At 33.3% G+C, this 18,534-nt stretch overlaps 1 protein-coding gene across 3 annotated transcripts in view; it reads left to right on the top strand.

Annotated features, from left to right (window-relative positions):
• MMRN1 (multimerin 1) overlaps positions 1–17,905 on the top strand; it is a 61,973-nt gene extending 44,068 nt beyond the window's left edge. For 2 of the 3 annotated variants that reach the window (XM_055313145.1, XM_055313144.1), the window contains exons 6-8: positions 1,994–3,982; positions 15,683–15,835; positions 17,073–17,905. In XM_055313145.1, the coding sequence (XP_055169120.1) occupies positions 1,994–3,982; positions 15,683–15,835; positions 17,073–17,494 (2,564 nt within the window). In that variant the 3' untranslated portion in view covers positions 17,495–17,905. Of the gene's footprint in view, positions 1–1,993; positions 3,983–15,682; positions 15,844–17,072 lie in introns of all 3 variants that reach the window. The other variant, XM_055313147.1, reaches the window with a different exon arrangement.
• The last annotated feature ends 629 nt before the right edge of the window (positions 17,906–18,534 follow it).

Here is an 18,534-nt window from a genome sequence, read left to right as displayed (position 1 = left end):
ATATTCTATTTATAGTATCAGAAATCTAATTTTCCAAATTTTGTTTTCTGTGTAGTATGCAGAATTTGCTCAGTGAAGATTTGTTATGTAAATGGGTAACTGACTAAATGCTAAGTAAAATTTAGAAAATAAAAATACTTTTTAAAAGTCTTTTAGTGTAAAAAAAAAGTCTTTTGGTGTGATTATTCATGCTATTGCATACAAAGGCTAGGACTCTTTCAGTATAATTTATCTTATTTGTGACTGCTTAAATTTTTCTAATTAATTTAACCTTTCCTTAGTACTTTGGTGCTGTGTCATTATTTAGTGTTCCCATACTTCACATTTTTACTATTATTTTTTCCATTACATACAAGTTGATTTTCACTTACTTATATTTTTGGACTTTTAAATGTATTTCAGGGGCAGCCAGGGTGGCATGGTGGTTTAGCGCCACCTTCAGTCCAGGGCGTGATCCTGGGGACCCGGGATCAAGTCCCACATGGGGCTCCCTGTGAGGGGTCTGCTTCTCCCTATGCCTGTGTCTCTGCCTCTCTCTCTCTCTCTCTCTCTGTGTCTCCCATGAATAAATAAATAAAATCTTTAAAAAAAATAAATGTATTTCAGTTTTCATTATGTCTAGAAATGTAAAATATTATATTTTTCTCTGAAAATACTATTCACTAAAGATCAATTAGCAATATTGACCTGTAGGATTTCCAGGGAAATATTTGTTCATGTAAACATTTACAGCTTCTTCTTTGTACCAGATTAATATCAGGATGCTCAAGCAATACATCATTCTATTTGTTATAATTGATCTTTCATGTACTTTTTATGCAAATCTCTCGTGCATCTCAGATACTTTTTAAAACTTGCTTACAAAATAGAGATATGTAGAGACTGTATATTTTTATTCTACAATTACCTTTCTTAAATAGACTTTAGGACAGCCATAATTCATTTCACATTTATGCAGACCTTCCTGTTCAAAATGCTTTGTAGTATGTTACCGGTATTTTACATTACAGTCATTAGCTACATTTTGGATTGGAGTGGAGATATCTTCCATTTATATGTGCTTCATAGCTAGGTTCTATAAATACACCTAAAGCATTTGTTTTACTTTTTCCCATTTTCTGTATTTGTATGTAACAGGTTTGGTTGGTTGTTTTTTTTTTTTTTCCATTTTTAAATATTAATTTCCCATTCTGAATAGTTCTGAGTTCTGAGTACTTCAGGATTCTTTTCCTTTTTTTTTTAATGCTACTTTTAGAGCTGACCATAATTCTGATTTATGATCAGTCCATGCTTTCTAATTCTGGAAATACCAATATGTGTTTCATTAATGGCAAGTTTCCTTTTATTTTTGTTAAGAATTAATGTCATATTATGGTAATCAAGCAAATCTCGAATTCCTATTTTCATTTGACTTTGTTTTGTGATCCCCAAACCTCTCATTATTATTTTATTGTTGCTATAAACTATTGTTGAATCTTGTAACTATTACTTCATATTGTTCCTTATTTGAGAATCTCATTAAATTTCTCCTCTGCAGTCAATTTATTAGTTTTTATGAGCTCAAAATACAAGCTCTGAAACCTAATTACTAGCAACTTAATAACATAGTCATGAGCTAACACCAGGTATTATTTACTGAACCAGAAAGCCCAAAGCCATTTATTTTCATACCAGAGTAAGACTAGACTTAGAATCATAATGTACAAGGATCTATTAACTAAAGTTAGTAGCAGTTCCTTCATGTCTTTTGTTTATGGTTCTGGTATGTTCTACATCACAATTGATTTCTCCCCTTAGACTTATCAATTAAGAAAGTCATCACCTTCTATGAACTATAGTAATTTTTAAAATTTCAGAAGTGTAGTAAAGATGTATTCTTATTATTACATGTTATTACTTCTTAATCTCCAAGTTTTTATCTTTTAGAGATATCTGAATTTTACACAATTAAAATGGTATATCATTTATTGTTGTTTAATATTTCTTTCTCTAGGTCTAAAATCCAAAAGTATCAATGATCTGGTAAAGAACATAGTAAGAGAGCAATTTAAAATTTTTCAAAATGACATGCAAGAGACTGTAGCACAGCTCTTCAAGACTGTATCGAGCTTATCAGAGGACCTTGAAAACACCAGACAAATAATCCGACAAGTTAATGAATCTGTGGTTTCAATAGCAGTCCAGCAAAAGTCTGTTTTAATGCAGGAAAACAGGCCCACTTTGACTGATATACTAGACCTAAAAAATCACATTGTGAATATAAGGCAAGAAATGACTTTTAAATGTGAAAAGCCTATTAAAGAACTAGAAGCAAAGCAAACTCATTTAGAGGGTGCTTTAGAACAGGAACACTCATGGAACATTTTGTATTATGAATCCCTCAACAAGACTCTTTCTAAAATGAAGGAAGTGCATGAGCAGCTTTTATCAACTGAACAAGTATCAGATCAGAAGGGTGTTCCAACTGCTGAATCAGTTAGCAGAAATGTCACTGAGTACATGTTTGCTCTACATGAGAATATAAAGAAGCAGGGTTTGATGATGCTGCAAATGTTTGATGATTTGCACGTCCAAGACACCAAGATTAACAATCTCACCATTGCTTTGGAGATGGAGAAAGAATCTGTCAGGGGTGAATGTGAAGACATGTTATCCAAGTGCAGAAATGATTTTAAATTTCAAATTAAGGACACAGAAGAGAATTTACAAGTTTTAAACCAAACATTGGCTGAAGTTCTCTTTCCAATGGACAATAAGATGGATAAAATGAATGAGCAGCTAAATGATTTGACTTATGATATGGAGATCCTTCAACCATTGCTTGAGCAGGGAGCACCATTTAGAGAGACAATGGTACATGAACAACCAAAAGAAGTCATAGCTACAAGAAAAAAAGTGGAAAATCTGACTAGTTCTGTCAACAGTCTAAATATTCTTATCAAAGAACTTTCAAAAAGACACAATTTACTTAGGAATGAAGTTCAGAGTCGTAGTGATGCCTTGGACAGACGTATCAATGAATATGCCTTAGAAATGGAAGATGGCCTAAATAACACAATGACTATTATAAATAATGCTGTTGATTTCATTCAAGATAACTACATGCTAAAAGAGACTTTAAGTACAATACAGTATAATCCTGAAGTCCATCATCAATGTACCCAAAATATGGAAACTATTTTGACATTTATTCCTCAACTCCGATATTTGAATGATTCTATTCAGATGTTGGTCAATGATAATCAGAGATACAACTTTGTTTTGCAAGTTGCCAAGGTCCTTGCAGATATTCCCAAAGATGAAAAACTAAGTCAGTCTAGCTTTCAGAAGATTTATCAAATGTTCAATGAAACCACTTCCCAAGTGATAAAATATCAGCAAAATATGAGTTATTTGGAGGAAAAAATACTCTCAGTCACAAAGATTTCCAAAAATTTTGAAACTAAGTTGCAAGATATTGAGACAAAAATAACTAAGACACTCATACCTTATTACATTTCACTAAAAAAAGGTGGTGTGGCTACAAATGAGAGAGACCAGGCTCTTCAAATGCAGGTACTAACTTCCAGATTTAAGGCACTGGAAGCAAAATCCATTCACCTCTCAGTTCACTTCACTTCACTTAACAAAACTCTGTATGAAGTTTTAGTCATGTGTCATAATGCCTCTACACGTATCTCAGAACTGAATACAACCATACCTAAGCAGATAAAAAGTTCTTTACCAGATATTCAGCTTCTTCAGAAAGGTCTCACAGAATTTGTGGAATCAATAACTGAAATAAAAACTCAAATTGCCATATCTAATTTAACTTGGTATATAAATCAAACACTGTCTGATAGTCTTGCAAATGTTGTCAGGTCTCAGAAGCAAATAAAACCATTGCTGAAGAAACCCAATTCACTTAAAAAACCAACAGTGAATCTTACCACTGTCCTGATAGGCCGGAACCAAAGAAATACAGACAACATTCCAGTTCCTGGTAAGCTATTGGTAAAATAATAATTTTAATCTCTCTTTCTATTTAATGGGTATTTAGGAGATCTGTGGGGTTTATCAAGACCATAAGATATAAAAGATACTTTCTTGAACTTGGGCAAATAGTTAAGAAATTCAAAGGTCACTAAAAAACTATTTGAATCTGATTCCATATTATGTAATTAGGCATCAAGTGCTTATGGTTTAAATATTTGTCTCATTTTCTTAACTTTTTTCTGACACATTCCCTATAATACAATCAAACTTGCCCGTAGAACATTTATGCTTTCATATGTGATTAAGGAAAGCTATTAGATAATGAGTTTCTTAATGAAAATGACCAGACAGAGTCTTATTCATTTTGGCATTCTCTGAAAAAAATGTCTGGTATACAATAGGAATTCAATAAATATCTGTTGAATAACTGAATGAGCACAAAAGTCAGCAGGAATTCTATTTGTGTAGATCACAGCAAGCCACAAATACCAGGCTAAGCATTCGGGCTACTGTAACAAAATACAAAGACCAGGTGGCTTCCAAAGAACAAAAATGTGTTTCTTGTGGTTTTTGAGACTAGAAAGTCCAAGATGAGGGTGTCAGCATGGTTATATTCTGGCGAGAGCCCTCTTTCTGGGCCACAGCTGGTGACTTGCTATGTTCTCCCATGGTAGAAAATGTGAGAGATCTCTTTGGGGTCTCTTTTAAAAGAACACTAATCCTGTTCATGAGGGCTCTACCTCCCCATCTTCTAATAACTTTGGGGTTTAGAAATTTTTCTTTCTTTTTTTTAATTAAAGATTTATTATTTGTTTGTTTGTTTATTTATTTATTTATTTATGAGAGATGGGGAGCCCAATGCAAGATTTGATCCCAGACCCTGAGATCATGACCTGAGTTAAAGGCAGACCTTCAACCACTGAGCCACCCAGGTGCCCTAGAATTCCAATATATGCATTTTGAGCAGACACATCATAACACTAAGGCATTTAGACATGATTTTGTAAGAGTGATCTTTGAAAATTTGGAGCACGGTTATACATGGTGGAAACTGTGTCTCAGAAACATGAAGCTAGCAGTAGTAAATAGCACGACTACAAAGAATGAAATTAGAGATACCAGTTAGGACAGTATTAGCAAGATCAGTAAGAGCCAGATCTAAAGAAGAGTAAATTGAAACAGAGGGGACAAATGTGAAACATGTGAAAGTAAAATTAACAAGCAGCAGGAGAGTGGAAAAATTGGTGATCCAAGGAAGAGCAAAGCATGATTCTGGTCCTGGTTGTTTCAGTGATTTCTCTGTAAATTTAAGCAAGTTCACCTCTCGGGGTCTCTGTTTCTTTCTTTTCAGTGATGGGATTGCAGTAGGTATTTTGCTGAGCTCATTAGTAGAAATATGTTACCAAGCACATTATTGTAAAAAAACGTGAGCTGTTCACAGTCTGAAGGTAAGGCACTTGCAGAGGAAGTGATCTAGAATACTCTGAAGTTTAGGATTTGGGAAAAGAAAGGGTAGCAGTATCATTAATAGACGTTGTAAACACCAGAGGAGAAGCATAAATTTGGGAGGAAGGAGGAATCCAATGCAGTACATATAAACACTCAGAAGTCCTTCTGTATGAAAGAAGTGTTTCATGAATATGTTTGGTGTATAAGTAATACTAAATAATCTTTCCGCAATGAAAAGAATAGCTACTGATTCTTACTAAAAGAAATGGCAATATTTCTCTCATATGAGTCTGCTATTAAATTATATGTCCAACTGGATGAATTTTTTATTTTATTACTTTCTAATTACAGAAGAGTGATCATTGTCCTGACATAATATGACTCCATATTTAATCTCTGAATGTTTCAATAATATCAAAAACCACAGACTAATACAAAGCTGCATTGTTTCTTGACTACTTAAATTGCTGTATTTATTTATGACTTCTTTTCAATTAGTCTGACCCAGGAAGACTGATCTTGTCATGTGGAATCACAGAACAAATGATTCAGATGTACATGTTTCCTAGAGAAAGGTAGTAGTAGTCCAATATGAGATGTTCTTGTAATAATAATTTTAGGAAACATAATAACTTGTTCTTTTTCCATTTTATTACAATCTTTAGTCTTCCCATGGATGTTGCAAATGAGTTTCAGTGAAGCTCTACTGCAGCATATGTGATCATACATCAGGCAAACCACGTCATTTTTTTTTCTTAAACCAAAAATGCCTGGATCTGTAGAGTAAATATAAAATTTAAATAGCTTCAAAACTAATTGAGGTAAAAGGTTTAGTAGGACATAAGAACTTATAAACTTTTATAGTATAAAGAATGCATGTTAAGAGTTTATAAAAATTGTATTTGGATGTTATATAGTAGCTGACTCAATATTGGGCTTAATGGGTTAATAATTAACTTAGTTCTGATTCCCTTTTTTTTTTTCAATGATGCCCTGATAAAATTGATTCCTGTTCTTTTATGTATTGGAATTAAAATTTTTATAGACTTATCTACCAAAATTAATAATTAATTTAAAGTTCTTTATTTCAGGAAAGATTGTCAACAATGTCAGGGCAATAAAGATATATTGGCCTAATTTCATGACCTGGGTGGATATTCACTTTATGTAGAACCAGCAGCATAATGTGTAGGACCCTTTTAGTGGGTGTGTAGATATGCATGCTCATTAAGCCAGCTTCTGTGGGCCATAAAACTGACAGCATTCATTGGCCATCTGAGCTGGTGAAGTCTGTGCCTGGTGAAGGAACCTGTGGACTCAGAGTAAGTTCTCCTGTAAGACTAAACAAACTGTGGGCACCTGGATGGCTCAGTCAGTTACCCTTGGCTTTGTCTCAGGTCATAATCTCAGGGTGGTGAGATCAAGCCCCACTTTGGGCTCTGGGCTGGACATGGAGCCTGCTTAAGCATCTCTCTCTCCCTCTGCCCCTCTCCCCTGCTCATGTTTTCTCTCTCTCTGTCTCTCACCCTCTCAAAAAAAAAAAAAAAAAAAAAAAAAAAAGAATAAACCAATTGCAATTAACTCCTTCATTTGATACCCTGTTTCATACCAGGTGTATGTGCCATTGGCTAAATTTGTCTGTGTTTCCTTTGACCTCTGCTATTACACTATAAATACCATGTAGCCATATTACTCCCCTACCTAACTAACATCGGAAGATAATTCATCATCACCTTATGAACTGCACAATATTATTCAGATTAGAACCACTATCATTTGCAGAATAGTAAGTGCATTTAATAAAATGAAAAAAACTATGAATTTAGTTTTTAAAATGTAATCTTAATTTTAATACTGGTAACTTCTTTTGAAGCCTAATAATAGTAGTATTATAGTAACATAATATTGGATATTTCTTATTAGCCCTATATCATAGGTGCTGTACAAATTATACTATATATGTTAGCTCATTTAACAACACTTAGGAAGTAGCTATCATTATGGTTTTTTGAATATAACTAACTGTCACAGAGATGAACTGACCTATTCTGCTTAATTAAGGTCATGCAACTGGTTAGTGATAGAGCCTGAATCCTGGTCTGTTAGACTCAGGGCTCAGTCATCAACTACTGTTCTCAAAGAGATTATGGAGTATGTTCACCAGCCTTTCTCTTCCTTCTCCTTCTGTTCAGTGCATCAGATCTATCTCAGAGTCTGGCCATATCTGAATATTCCAGATGGTTAGAATCAATACTCCAAGAGAATTTCCCTTCTTGAGGATCCCACAACTGCTGTTCATTTCTGCACTTACCAGGAAGTAAAGGTGCTACTTTTCAGTTTGGATTTTCTGTGATATGGCTGATGGGCAGTTGTCACTGAAAGTGACCATAAATTATTCACAAGATCTTTTTTTGACTGATGCAGAAGGGCAAAATTCAGAGTCCTCATCTCTGTCACTTCCTGTGAGGCATCCCTAACATTCGGTTATGTTAATTATGATTCCTCCTAGGCCATTGCTGATAAGCTGTTCCGGTTGAATCACTAAATATTTGATTTGTGTCTAAACAATATTCCCATAGACACGGAGAGGGTTTTATTTCATCTTTGAAGGTTTGTTTGTACAGCAATTGGCCAACTCGTTCCTGCAGAGAGGGTTTAGCTGCTTGCCTTCTAAGAGGAGCTGAATCGTGCTGTAACACATCGGCAGCAACATTGCGGAGGACAAGCACTTGCTGCTCGTGAGACCACTGACTTTTTATTGTGACCATTTCCCAGTATTTACCAGATATACTTAACTCTCATAATAAACCTCTTTTATTCGTAATTGCCTCCTTAACCACTCCTTTTAAGAAAGACCACATTCTAAAAAAAAAAAAAAAAAAAAAAAAAAGAAAGACCACATTCTATATAAGACTTGGGAGTGTATAAAAACACAACTTCTTAAAATTATCATTGCTGAGGATAGAAGCAATCTAAAAGAGAAAAATAGGAGCCAAAATTTATAACACATGGCCTGACAACAAAGGAAATGGAACAGAACACCAAGTCCCATCTACGTAGACACTCAACAGGCTGAGGTTTTTTAACAAGAGTCACAGCTATTTCTTAACAATTAGATTATTTCTTTAGCACTCAGGAGTCGAAATCAAATTTGATTATTAACTAATCTACAATTAAATACAATGAATATCTAGATATCTTTCTCCTAGTCATCAAAACCACTATAAATTCAAAATTTCCCATGTGGTATTATTTTGTGTCATATTGCCCATTAAATATGAAAAGTTATTGGGATGAGTAAATCACATATTGTGAACCTACTTTTTAAAATCTAAACTCAGTGACTTCATGTAAACTAAGAAATTTGCTTGAAAATCTCAAATTGTAATGGAAAAAAACCTCCCTTCCTAGCTAAAAAAAAAAAAAACAAAAAACCTCAAATTATGTATCTACCTCTACATCTTTTAAAAATACCTTCCTAGATTAAAGGTGAAATAAAAGTACAAGACAATTTATATTATTCAGTGTGATATTAGCTCAAAATGTGCTCAAAGATGTTTAAGCAGTTTTTTTCTTAGGGTCAAATAGATGTCTTTAGAGTTATTACTGTTATTTAAAAATAGTAATAATTCATAATTGTTCAGTTCAAAACAACAAATATAATTGAGTGCTAAATGGAATCAGATACTGTTCTAGATACCTCACATACATCACAGTGTTTTTTAAAAAAAGTTATCTTCCTAGAGTTTACACTCTTGCAGTGGTAGAGAAAAAAAACCATAATAAATAAATATATAAATTATGTTATATGTTAAAAGGTAATAAATTCTATGTATAAAGGAAAAAGCAAAGAAAGGTAAGGGAGTCTGTACTGTGGGATGTACCAGAGTATGCTGAGAGCAGCTTGCAGCATTATTAAATAAGATGATAGGATAAACTTTAATTGTGGACAAATAGTGAGCTCGAATAAGTGGGACTAAAAAGGGAAAGAAAGCAAGGCCCTGGTTCAGAAACTTTGTAATTTTATTTTAACAAGAGTTGATAGTGGAGGATGTACCTATACAGCAATGTGATATTTGGTTGTTGTTCTATGTATTTTTAATTTCTTAAAAATTTTTCATATGTCTATGAACATCACATTGTTATGACTATGTTGAATATGAAAGAAATATACCAAAGCATGTACTAAGCTCTTAAGGAGTGTTATATGTCTCCATTATTATGAGTTGAGTTTCTTATTGAGAACTAGGTGTTTGGGCAAATATCATGTAAGAGGTAGATTAGGGCTGAGTATTCACTCAATCAATCATTTATGTCTGGTGTTGAGTGTACTATGTTTAGATTCATTCTGCTGGTAACCAACATTTTTAAGCAGGAATATGGCTAATCATGTATGTGCGTTTTTAAGTTTTTGTTCTTCAGATAGACCAATTAGAAAATCATTATAATGGCTCTGGCAGGAATTGATGAAGATCTCAACTAGGTGGCAGAGACAGAAATAGAAGCTGGGAGTGTCAGTTAAATGTGAATATATATTTAGTACAGAACAGCTAATTGAAAATACTAAGTCTTAGAATGAAGAGTAACACCAAAGTTTGAATAAAGCATCAGTGATGGGAAGTTGATCTTTCCTCTAATGGAAGTAGGAACGTTAAGGAAGAAGTACAAATGTATACAGGAAGACAAATTTAGTCTGTGATTCGTTAAAGATCCATTATCTCTATGGAAAAGTCCATAAATTAGTTAGTAATGTAGGCCTGGAACCAGAAAATTGCTTGCAGGTAAAAGTTGGAAGTTACTTGCACAGAGGAGATATTTGAGGACACAGAACTAAATTAGATAGCGAAGGACAGAGAAAAGAAGATAAAAACATGGAGATTTCCTATATTTGATGAAAGTAGGGGAGAGAAAGAGAGAGATCACTGAGGGAGAAGAGGAGTGATAAAACCTAGGGATGTGGAAGGATATGGCAGACTGAGTTTTGACAAATGCGGTCACGTAATCACCACAACAGTCAAAACAAACGACATTTCCATCACACCTCAAAATTTCCTTATGTATCTTTGTAGACTCTACCCACACTCCCGTCACTGTCAATAAGTGGTCTGTTGTCATCTCTCGCAGTTTCATCTTTCCCAGAATATTTTATAAATGAAATGCATGTACGAAGGCTTTTGAGTCTGCCTTCTTTCATAGTATAATATGTTTGAGATTCATCCATGTTGTTACATGTATTCCTTTTTATTACCCAGTAGCATTCCACTGCATGGACATACCCCAGTTTATTCATCCATTTACCGTTGAAGGTATTTGGATTGTTTCGAGTGTGGGGTGATTATGAATAAAGCTGCTATAAACATTCACACATAGGTTCCTGTGAGTATACAAGTTTTCATTTCCCTTGAATAAATATATAGTAACAGCATATCTTGCTTATAAATAAGCATAGCTTTAATAAGTAATGGCTAACCACTTGCCATTTCCACTAGTAATTAATGTACAAGAATTGTTCCACAAGCTTGCCAATACTTGACATTCTCAATATTGTTTATTTTACCATTTTAATAGGTGTGTAGTTGTATCTAACTGTGATTTTATTTTGTATTTTCCTAATGACTAATGATGTGGAACAAATTTTATATATTTTTCATTTTTTAAATAGTGCTTTTGATTAAAGGTTATAACTTTTAAGAAAAAGGTGAAAAGAGTTGATAATATCAAATAAAAACATTTCATTTCCTAGGTCATGGCTTATAATGATACATGAATGATAATTTAATGACAAAGGTTAGACTAAATCTTCTGGGACAGGGCTAATACATTTGGTAATGATTTCTTATATGATTAAATGAGCTTTAAAATTATATTTGAAAAAAGTAGAAAAAATATATTTGAAGGGCTGAGAAAAAAGATCCCAGAAGCAATATTAAGAACAACAGATGATGTGATTTAAAAAGAACAAAAATAAGAACTAATCATTTGAAGGAAAAAGTAGTAAAGATTGTTGGAAACAATATTTCTATCCATCTATATGGCATGGACAGAATATGAGTAATTAGAACAATGCATTTAGAAATTTAATATAAACAAATAATTATTCACATTTCTTGAAGTTGTTGGAAAGGAGCATATAGAGTATTTTTAGAGCAATGGAAGGATAAACCTTATTTGATAGGAACAATTTTGATAAATGGGGACACAGCATAGTGCTGAAAGTTAATGTATCCATAAGTGGAAGAAATCGTTTTAAAAAGGCGAAAGATTTATGCGATCTGAAGAGAAACTAGAGGATTGGAAGAAATGATTTTAGAAAGCATCAGAATTGGGATGAAAAATAAAATCCTAATGTTGTGTGGACATGTTACCTTGAGCAAAGTAGTGTAGTGGATTTGTATATAATGTGTTTCTCCATGTCTGACAAAACTGGCTCAGGGCAATGCTAGGTTTCCTCACTAATCTATTGGAAACTCCACTCTGCTCTAAGCAGAGATCAAGGTGATCTGCCTTCTGTAATGTTATTGTTTAATTAAAGAAAGAAAAAAAGAAAATATTGATGGTAAAACAAGACTATGTAAAAAAAATACTAAATAAAATAAAAATAAAATATATTATATAAAACCTATACATTAGTTTCAGATGTACAATATAGTGATTCCGCAATTCCATACATCACACTGTGCTTTTTTATTTATTTTTAAAACGACATTTTAGTACTTGGTATGTGGGGTGCTGTGCTAGTTAGTAATGACACAAAGTTTAGTAGAGGACCCAAGCCCTGACTTCACAAAAGTTCACAATCTAATTGGAAGTCAGAAGAACATGGGAGCAATTACAGTGGAGTGTGATGAATTCAACAAGAGAACTTCTGAGCATCTGACAATAATTGAGGGAATTAACATAATTAATTCAAATGACAGGGATAAAAGACGATTTCAAAAAGAAAATTATGCTTTTGTGGGGGTCTGATTTTTGTTGTTAATTCAAGAAAAAATTGCCTTTTGAGTACAAATATGTACAGAACTTATAAAGATGCCTAACCATTTTTAAGTATTTTAGTAATAAAGCAAAAATATATAAGTTGCATGATGTACAAATGTAGATTTTTAGCTGATTGCATATCAAAATGTACAAAGTTTCAATTTATAAATCAATGCCAAACCGTCTTTAGTTGCTCTAAAGCTCTATGCTTGACACTGATTTTTATTAGTGACTTGGATGAACACATAAAACATAAATTTGGAAATGATGAAGTTGGGAGAGTTAATTAAAACATTGTACACAGAAGTAAAACAAAGAACAGTTTCTATGGACAAGTGATATGTCGAGTTTAATAAGATAAATGTAATCGTTGGTAATGATTGTAAATTCATGCTAAGATAAATTAAATAAATATGAGATTTTTTGACAATTTCAGTGACATCAGGGCATAGAAGACCTGTTTCGACACAATGTAATACAGATGCAAAAAATAGACAATGAACACTTAATGCCTATATAATGTTAACAGAAGTATAAGGTCACTGCATTTCAGTACAAGATCATACTGGCAATTGTTACTGTAGCCTGCTCTAATTAGAGTCTATTCTAATATACCCAGTGTTCGGAGCCATGGGCATAATTTTATGTATCATAATGTGAATTATTTAGGCAGTGACTTGGAGACCAGAGCTGTCTAAAATATCAAAGAAGGCAAGAAAGGAACTTAAAACATGAGTGACAGAAGCAGGTGCAGACAAATATGTGAGGCACCCTGGACAGGAATTCAGTGGGAAGATGAGAGGTGCCCCAGAGGCAAACCATGTGTACTCTCATAGTTCGAGCTACTACAGCAATAAGAGATAGCAGGCTCCAAGCAAACTTAAGTGAACCCTTTCTCCAGATGAATGACCCGGCAAAGAAATCAGAATAAAGGACAAAATGGTATCCTCTAAAACGACTCAAAGAGAACAAGGAAATACCCCATTCCTAGAAGTAATGGAATAGAGGGAGGAAAAAAACAAAAGGTGCATCCTAGACATTAAACAGAAGGCAAAGGACCTGGTCATGTAGAATCAGAGTAGAGCCAATAGCAACACAAAATTGTACATTTCTGTTTGATCCCTGATTCATGCATGGGGCAGAGTCTACAGGTGAGAGTATCATTTCCCCATCTGGGAAAATAAGAATTACAGAGTTAATCAGATTGGATAAATAATTCAGTGTCCCCCTAGGCCCACAGTATAGTTGATTAATTCCTAAGGGAAACACAATAAATGAACACTACCCTGTGAGTCGATCACTGTTCTAGATTCAGAAAATGTGAAAACAAATGAAGCCAGTGCTTTGACATCAATAATTCACATTTCCATAGGTAATAAAGAATCATTGAAGTTTTTAAAGCTAGGAAGTAGTGGGCTAGGTTTTAGAATGATAGCTAACAGTAAATGGAATGGTTTAATAACCTATTCGTTTGGTTAGGAAATGATGTTAAAGAAACATAAGCCAGTTTGAAACATTTTTGAAAAGATATTGCACATATGTAATGTTTTCCATATATGTCTTAATGAGCAAAATAGTTTATGGAATATTGCAGAGAATATACCAAAATAATGTAAACAAGTTTCTAGTTGCATAAATAATATCTATTTTCTTTGCAAAAAATTCTAATAATACATGCATGTAGTTTGGTCACATTCTATGTGAATTTGAATTATTTAAACATGAAACATAATGTATATAAAATATTTACAGATCTCACTGCTTGAGAAAAATGTTAAACAAAACAAATAACCCTAGATTTAAAAATCATCAACAATTAGGATTTGAAATGAGTGAATTAATTTTAAACTGTTTACACTTTTGTCACGAGGTGGCGCCATAGTGGTAACTGTGGCCAGAAATGTATTCTTCCCCAATCTTTTTTCTGTTTACATAATTATGTATTATGTTTATAACCATATTCATAATTTGAGGTTTTCTAAATAATTAGAATTACTGAGTATCTAGTGTGTGAACTGAAGCTTGCTGCCTTCAGTAAATCAAACGTGTTGGGGGATCTATCTCATTCTTTAAAACTGCTGTCTAATATTCCCCAGGGGAAAAAAAATACTTATAATTTATTTAACAATGAAATGGTCATTTAGGTGTATCACAATTTTTCACTAATGCAAATTATGCCGTAAAGAACATTTTTTAGCAATTCTCTTTGTATATATAGGCATCTCTGGAGTATATCAGGATATAGCAGGCTCCAAGTCTGCTAATTTTAATTCTGATAAATATGGTTAAATTGTTCATTCAGAGGTTCTAACAATTTAAGCTCTAATCAACATTGTGTGAGAATGCCCATTTTCTTCATGACTGAATATCTTTTTGAATGTTGGCACCTGATATTAAAATGTTGGTGGTGAAAATGTATTATTCCATAATTAGCAATGAGGTTGAATAGGCTTTAAGAATTTTGATTAACTTTTGAGGTTTTGTTCAGTAATAGGCCAATTCCTATCATTTGCCCATTTTTCACTTTTTTTCCCACAATCTTTTAGATTGGTCAGAATTTCTCATGTTATAGATATTATTCATTAGATCTTTGTGTCTGTCAAAACATTTTTCTCTTACTCTGTCACTTATATTTGAACCTGATAATGGTGATTTTCACTGCAAATGTGTTTTAATACTTAGGTGGTCAAATGTCAGGACTTTTGTCTTATGGCTTCTGGATTTTTTGTTTTGTTTTGCTTTGAGTTCTCCAAAATTTTAAAGCGCTATGAAGATATTCTTTTTACTTGATTGTAATACAATCATATGGGTTATTGTTGTTTTTGTTGTTTACATTTAGTATTTTTGTACATGTGGAAAGCATATTTTTGTGCATATTCAGTTATATTAGCACCATGGATTGATTAAACATTTTTCTTCTCCAGTGACTTGAAATATTACCTTTATTATGTATCAGTTCCAAATATATATAAATCTGTGTCTGAAACCCTTTTCTGTTCTATAGTTGACCAAAATCTTAACATTTTCACACAAAGACATGCAACGGACTATCCCCATTCTGAATATCACAAAATGATCCCTACTTCAAAGAAGCAGTAGAAGGAGCTCAGAGAGTTAAGAGGTTTATATGAAGTCCTGTGACTACGCTGGCAGCCAGCCTGGACCTGGGGACCCATTTTTCTTATTTCTACTTCAGTGTTTTTCAGTGTTCTGTTGCAAACCATAAGATCAACGAGAAAATAGGTCACTCTCACCCTCTTTTATCTTGGTTCTTTTTCAGTAACAGAGGAGTATTCAGACTGTAGTAGCTCCCCATGCCAAAACGGGGGCACCTGTATAAATGGAAGAACTAGCTCTGTCTGTGCTTGCCGACATCCTTTCACTGGCGACAACTGCACTATCAAGCTGGTACAGGAAAATGCTTTAGCTCCAGGTATGAAAGTACGTGCATCCTTGGATTTGCTCAGTATCCTACACATAAACACTTTCTGAAAATACTTACAAATGAATATTGAAACCTGGTTATCTGGACTCATGTAAGGATTAATTCCTTTCACTTCTGAAATTGACTGAATAATACACATGATTTACAGGTGGAAATGTCTGTCAGGCAAATCCATACACTTGTTGACATTTTCAATACTGATATGACAGAAGCAGTCTTTTTTTTTTCTTGTGGATTTTGAAAGAAAATACAGATATATATAATAGATAGATAGATAGATAGATAGATAACTGATTGGTATAAACTCTTTTTGAAACAAGTCGATAAAGAAATATATCTTTGATTTGTATCAGATATGATTATTTAAATGAAGATTTTAAAAGTAATTAGCAGTATGTCTTCCATGAATGTTAAGCTAATAGTGTCTTTTTGCCTGGGTGAGGACTCTTAGAACATGCTCAAATGGATTGTGTAGGACAAAATACTTTTTTTGTCCATTTCCCTTCATAAATATTGCTCATTATAAACTAGCTTAAAGAGTGTACCATTTCTGATTTCTATATAAGAAAATATGTGCCACATTTAAAATACATTTTCTTTATTGACTGCAAAAACATATTCCAAATCAGGCTTTTCTTAATAATACACTGCATAGCAAAGAGTAAAATTTTTGGCCTATTATTTAAATCTCAGCCTTTGTAAGTACATTTGGCATTAATTACGTGGAAAATTGCTTTTGTCTACTTCTCTATAGTACGTATGACTTGGTTTGGTTTCCGTTTTAGCCTCTAGGAACTGTTTGACAAGGTGCTGGAAAAATTGTTTCTACATCATGTCAGCTTCAATTCCTGCAAGGGGCTTTAAAACACTCTGGCATACCATAATAATCATAGAGCGCTTTGAATTCCTTTATCTCTGGAGAGATCAAAGCAACATGCAAATTAATCTTTGAGGCATTTCTATGAGAGATGTATCAAGCGCTATTATCATTCTATCTTGACAGAAATAGAGAAACTGAGGCTCACAGAGAGCAAATGATTTCAGGTAATTCAGCCAAAAGAAGAGGCAAGAATCCAGACACCTATACCCTTGTTAAAACTGATGAATGATCTTTTTTCCTTCTGATAACCCTTTTTATAACTGAAATAAAATGATAAAGAAGTGAAGAAAGACAAAACATGATAAAAAAAACATGAAACCTGACTCCATTTTTTTCCTCCAACAGATTTTTCCCAAGGATCATACAGATATGCACCGATGGTAGCATTTTTTGCATCTCACACATATGGAATGACGATACCTGGTCCTATCCTATTTAATAACTTGGATGTCAATTATGGAGCTTCCTATACTCCAAGAACTGGAAAATTCAGAATTCCTTATCTCGGGGTGTATGTGTTTAAGTATACCATTGAGTCATTTAGTGCCCATATCTCTGGATTTTTAGTGGTTGATGGAATAGACAAGCTTGCATTTGAATCAGAAAATATTAACAGTGAAATACACTGTGACAGGGTTTTAACCGGGGATGCCTTATTAGAATTAAATTATGGGCAGGAAGTGTGGTTGCGACTTGTAAAAGGAACAATTCCAGCCAAATTTCCGCCTGCTACTACATTTAGTGGTTACTTATTATACCGTACATAAATTAGTATGAAAGACAGACTATCACCTTTACTGAGAAGGAACCAGTGTTTTTACTTATCTTTGCATGCACATCTGCTCTGTTTTTGGCTTTTCTACATGAAATGAAAATTAACTTCTTTTTTAATCTGAATGGGTCCATAAGTTTATGTCATAAAATTATTTGAATATCTTGTGGATAACCTGTATATAAAGAAGTTCTTGCTCCTAAAGAGATTTAGTGGCAGAGACAATGAAGTGCATTTAATAACATAACGACTTTTATTCTCTTGTGTTAAGTCACTTTATTGTAATGTAATATGACTAAATGGCAATCATTCAATTGTGTTGGTCACAGTAGTCTTTCCAATAAAATGTTTACCTTTTGTTTATAGTTCCTAAATTCACAATTCAAATAAATTACTCAAAGACCAAGGAGTGGGTTGTTTTGTTTTGTTTTGTTTTTAACTTTGATTTTTACTCTTCACTCTTGGGTTGATCAACTTTATATATTTAAATTTTCATTTGTAATCAAAATTAAGAAAGTTGTACTTGAAACTTAAAATATGCTTACCTATTGTTATCCACCTATAATAAGAAGTCAATTAAAGTAATAATTGACAAATAATTAAAGATTTACATCTCTATTTTATTGCCTCCATTGTACAATATCTCCAGAGAAAAAATAAAGGCTTCCTCTAATGAATATTTTTCCAAGGCAGTTCATGCAAGCCTGCTCATATTCTTATAAAGGGCACATAACATTCCAAAGTAATACTATGATTTATGAATGTTCACTATGTCCTGATTCTCTTCTAAAGAACTTACCTGTAATGTCTCATTCATTCTGCACAAAAACTCTTATAAAGAGGATATTAGTATTATCATTTTTACAGATGAAGAAACTGAAACTTTGAGAGATTAAGGAATGGACCAAGCTCCACAACTAGCTAATACTGAGGCAGGATTGAGAACCAGGCCAGGTCTCTTCCAGGGCCACCTGTCACACTTTGTCTATATTGCCTCCAACAGATATACCACAATTTATGTAATAATCTCTTTAG

This window comes from Nyctereutes procyonoides, unplaced genomic scaffold (genome assembly GCF_905146905.1).
Source record: "Nyctereutes procyonoides isolate TBG_1078 unplaced genomic scaffold, NYPRO_anot_genome, whole genome shotgun sequence".
In the NCBI taxonomy this organism is placed as follows: domain Eukaryota; kingdom Metazoa; phylum Chordata; class Mammalia; order Carnivora; family Canidae; genus Nyctereutes; species Nyctereutes procyonoides.
The sequence above is the reverse complement of the archived record's forward strand: the minus strand, read 5'-3'. Positions and strand labels throughout refer to the sequence as shown.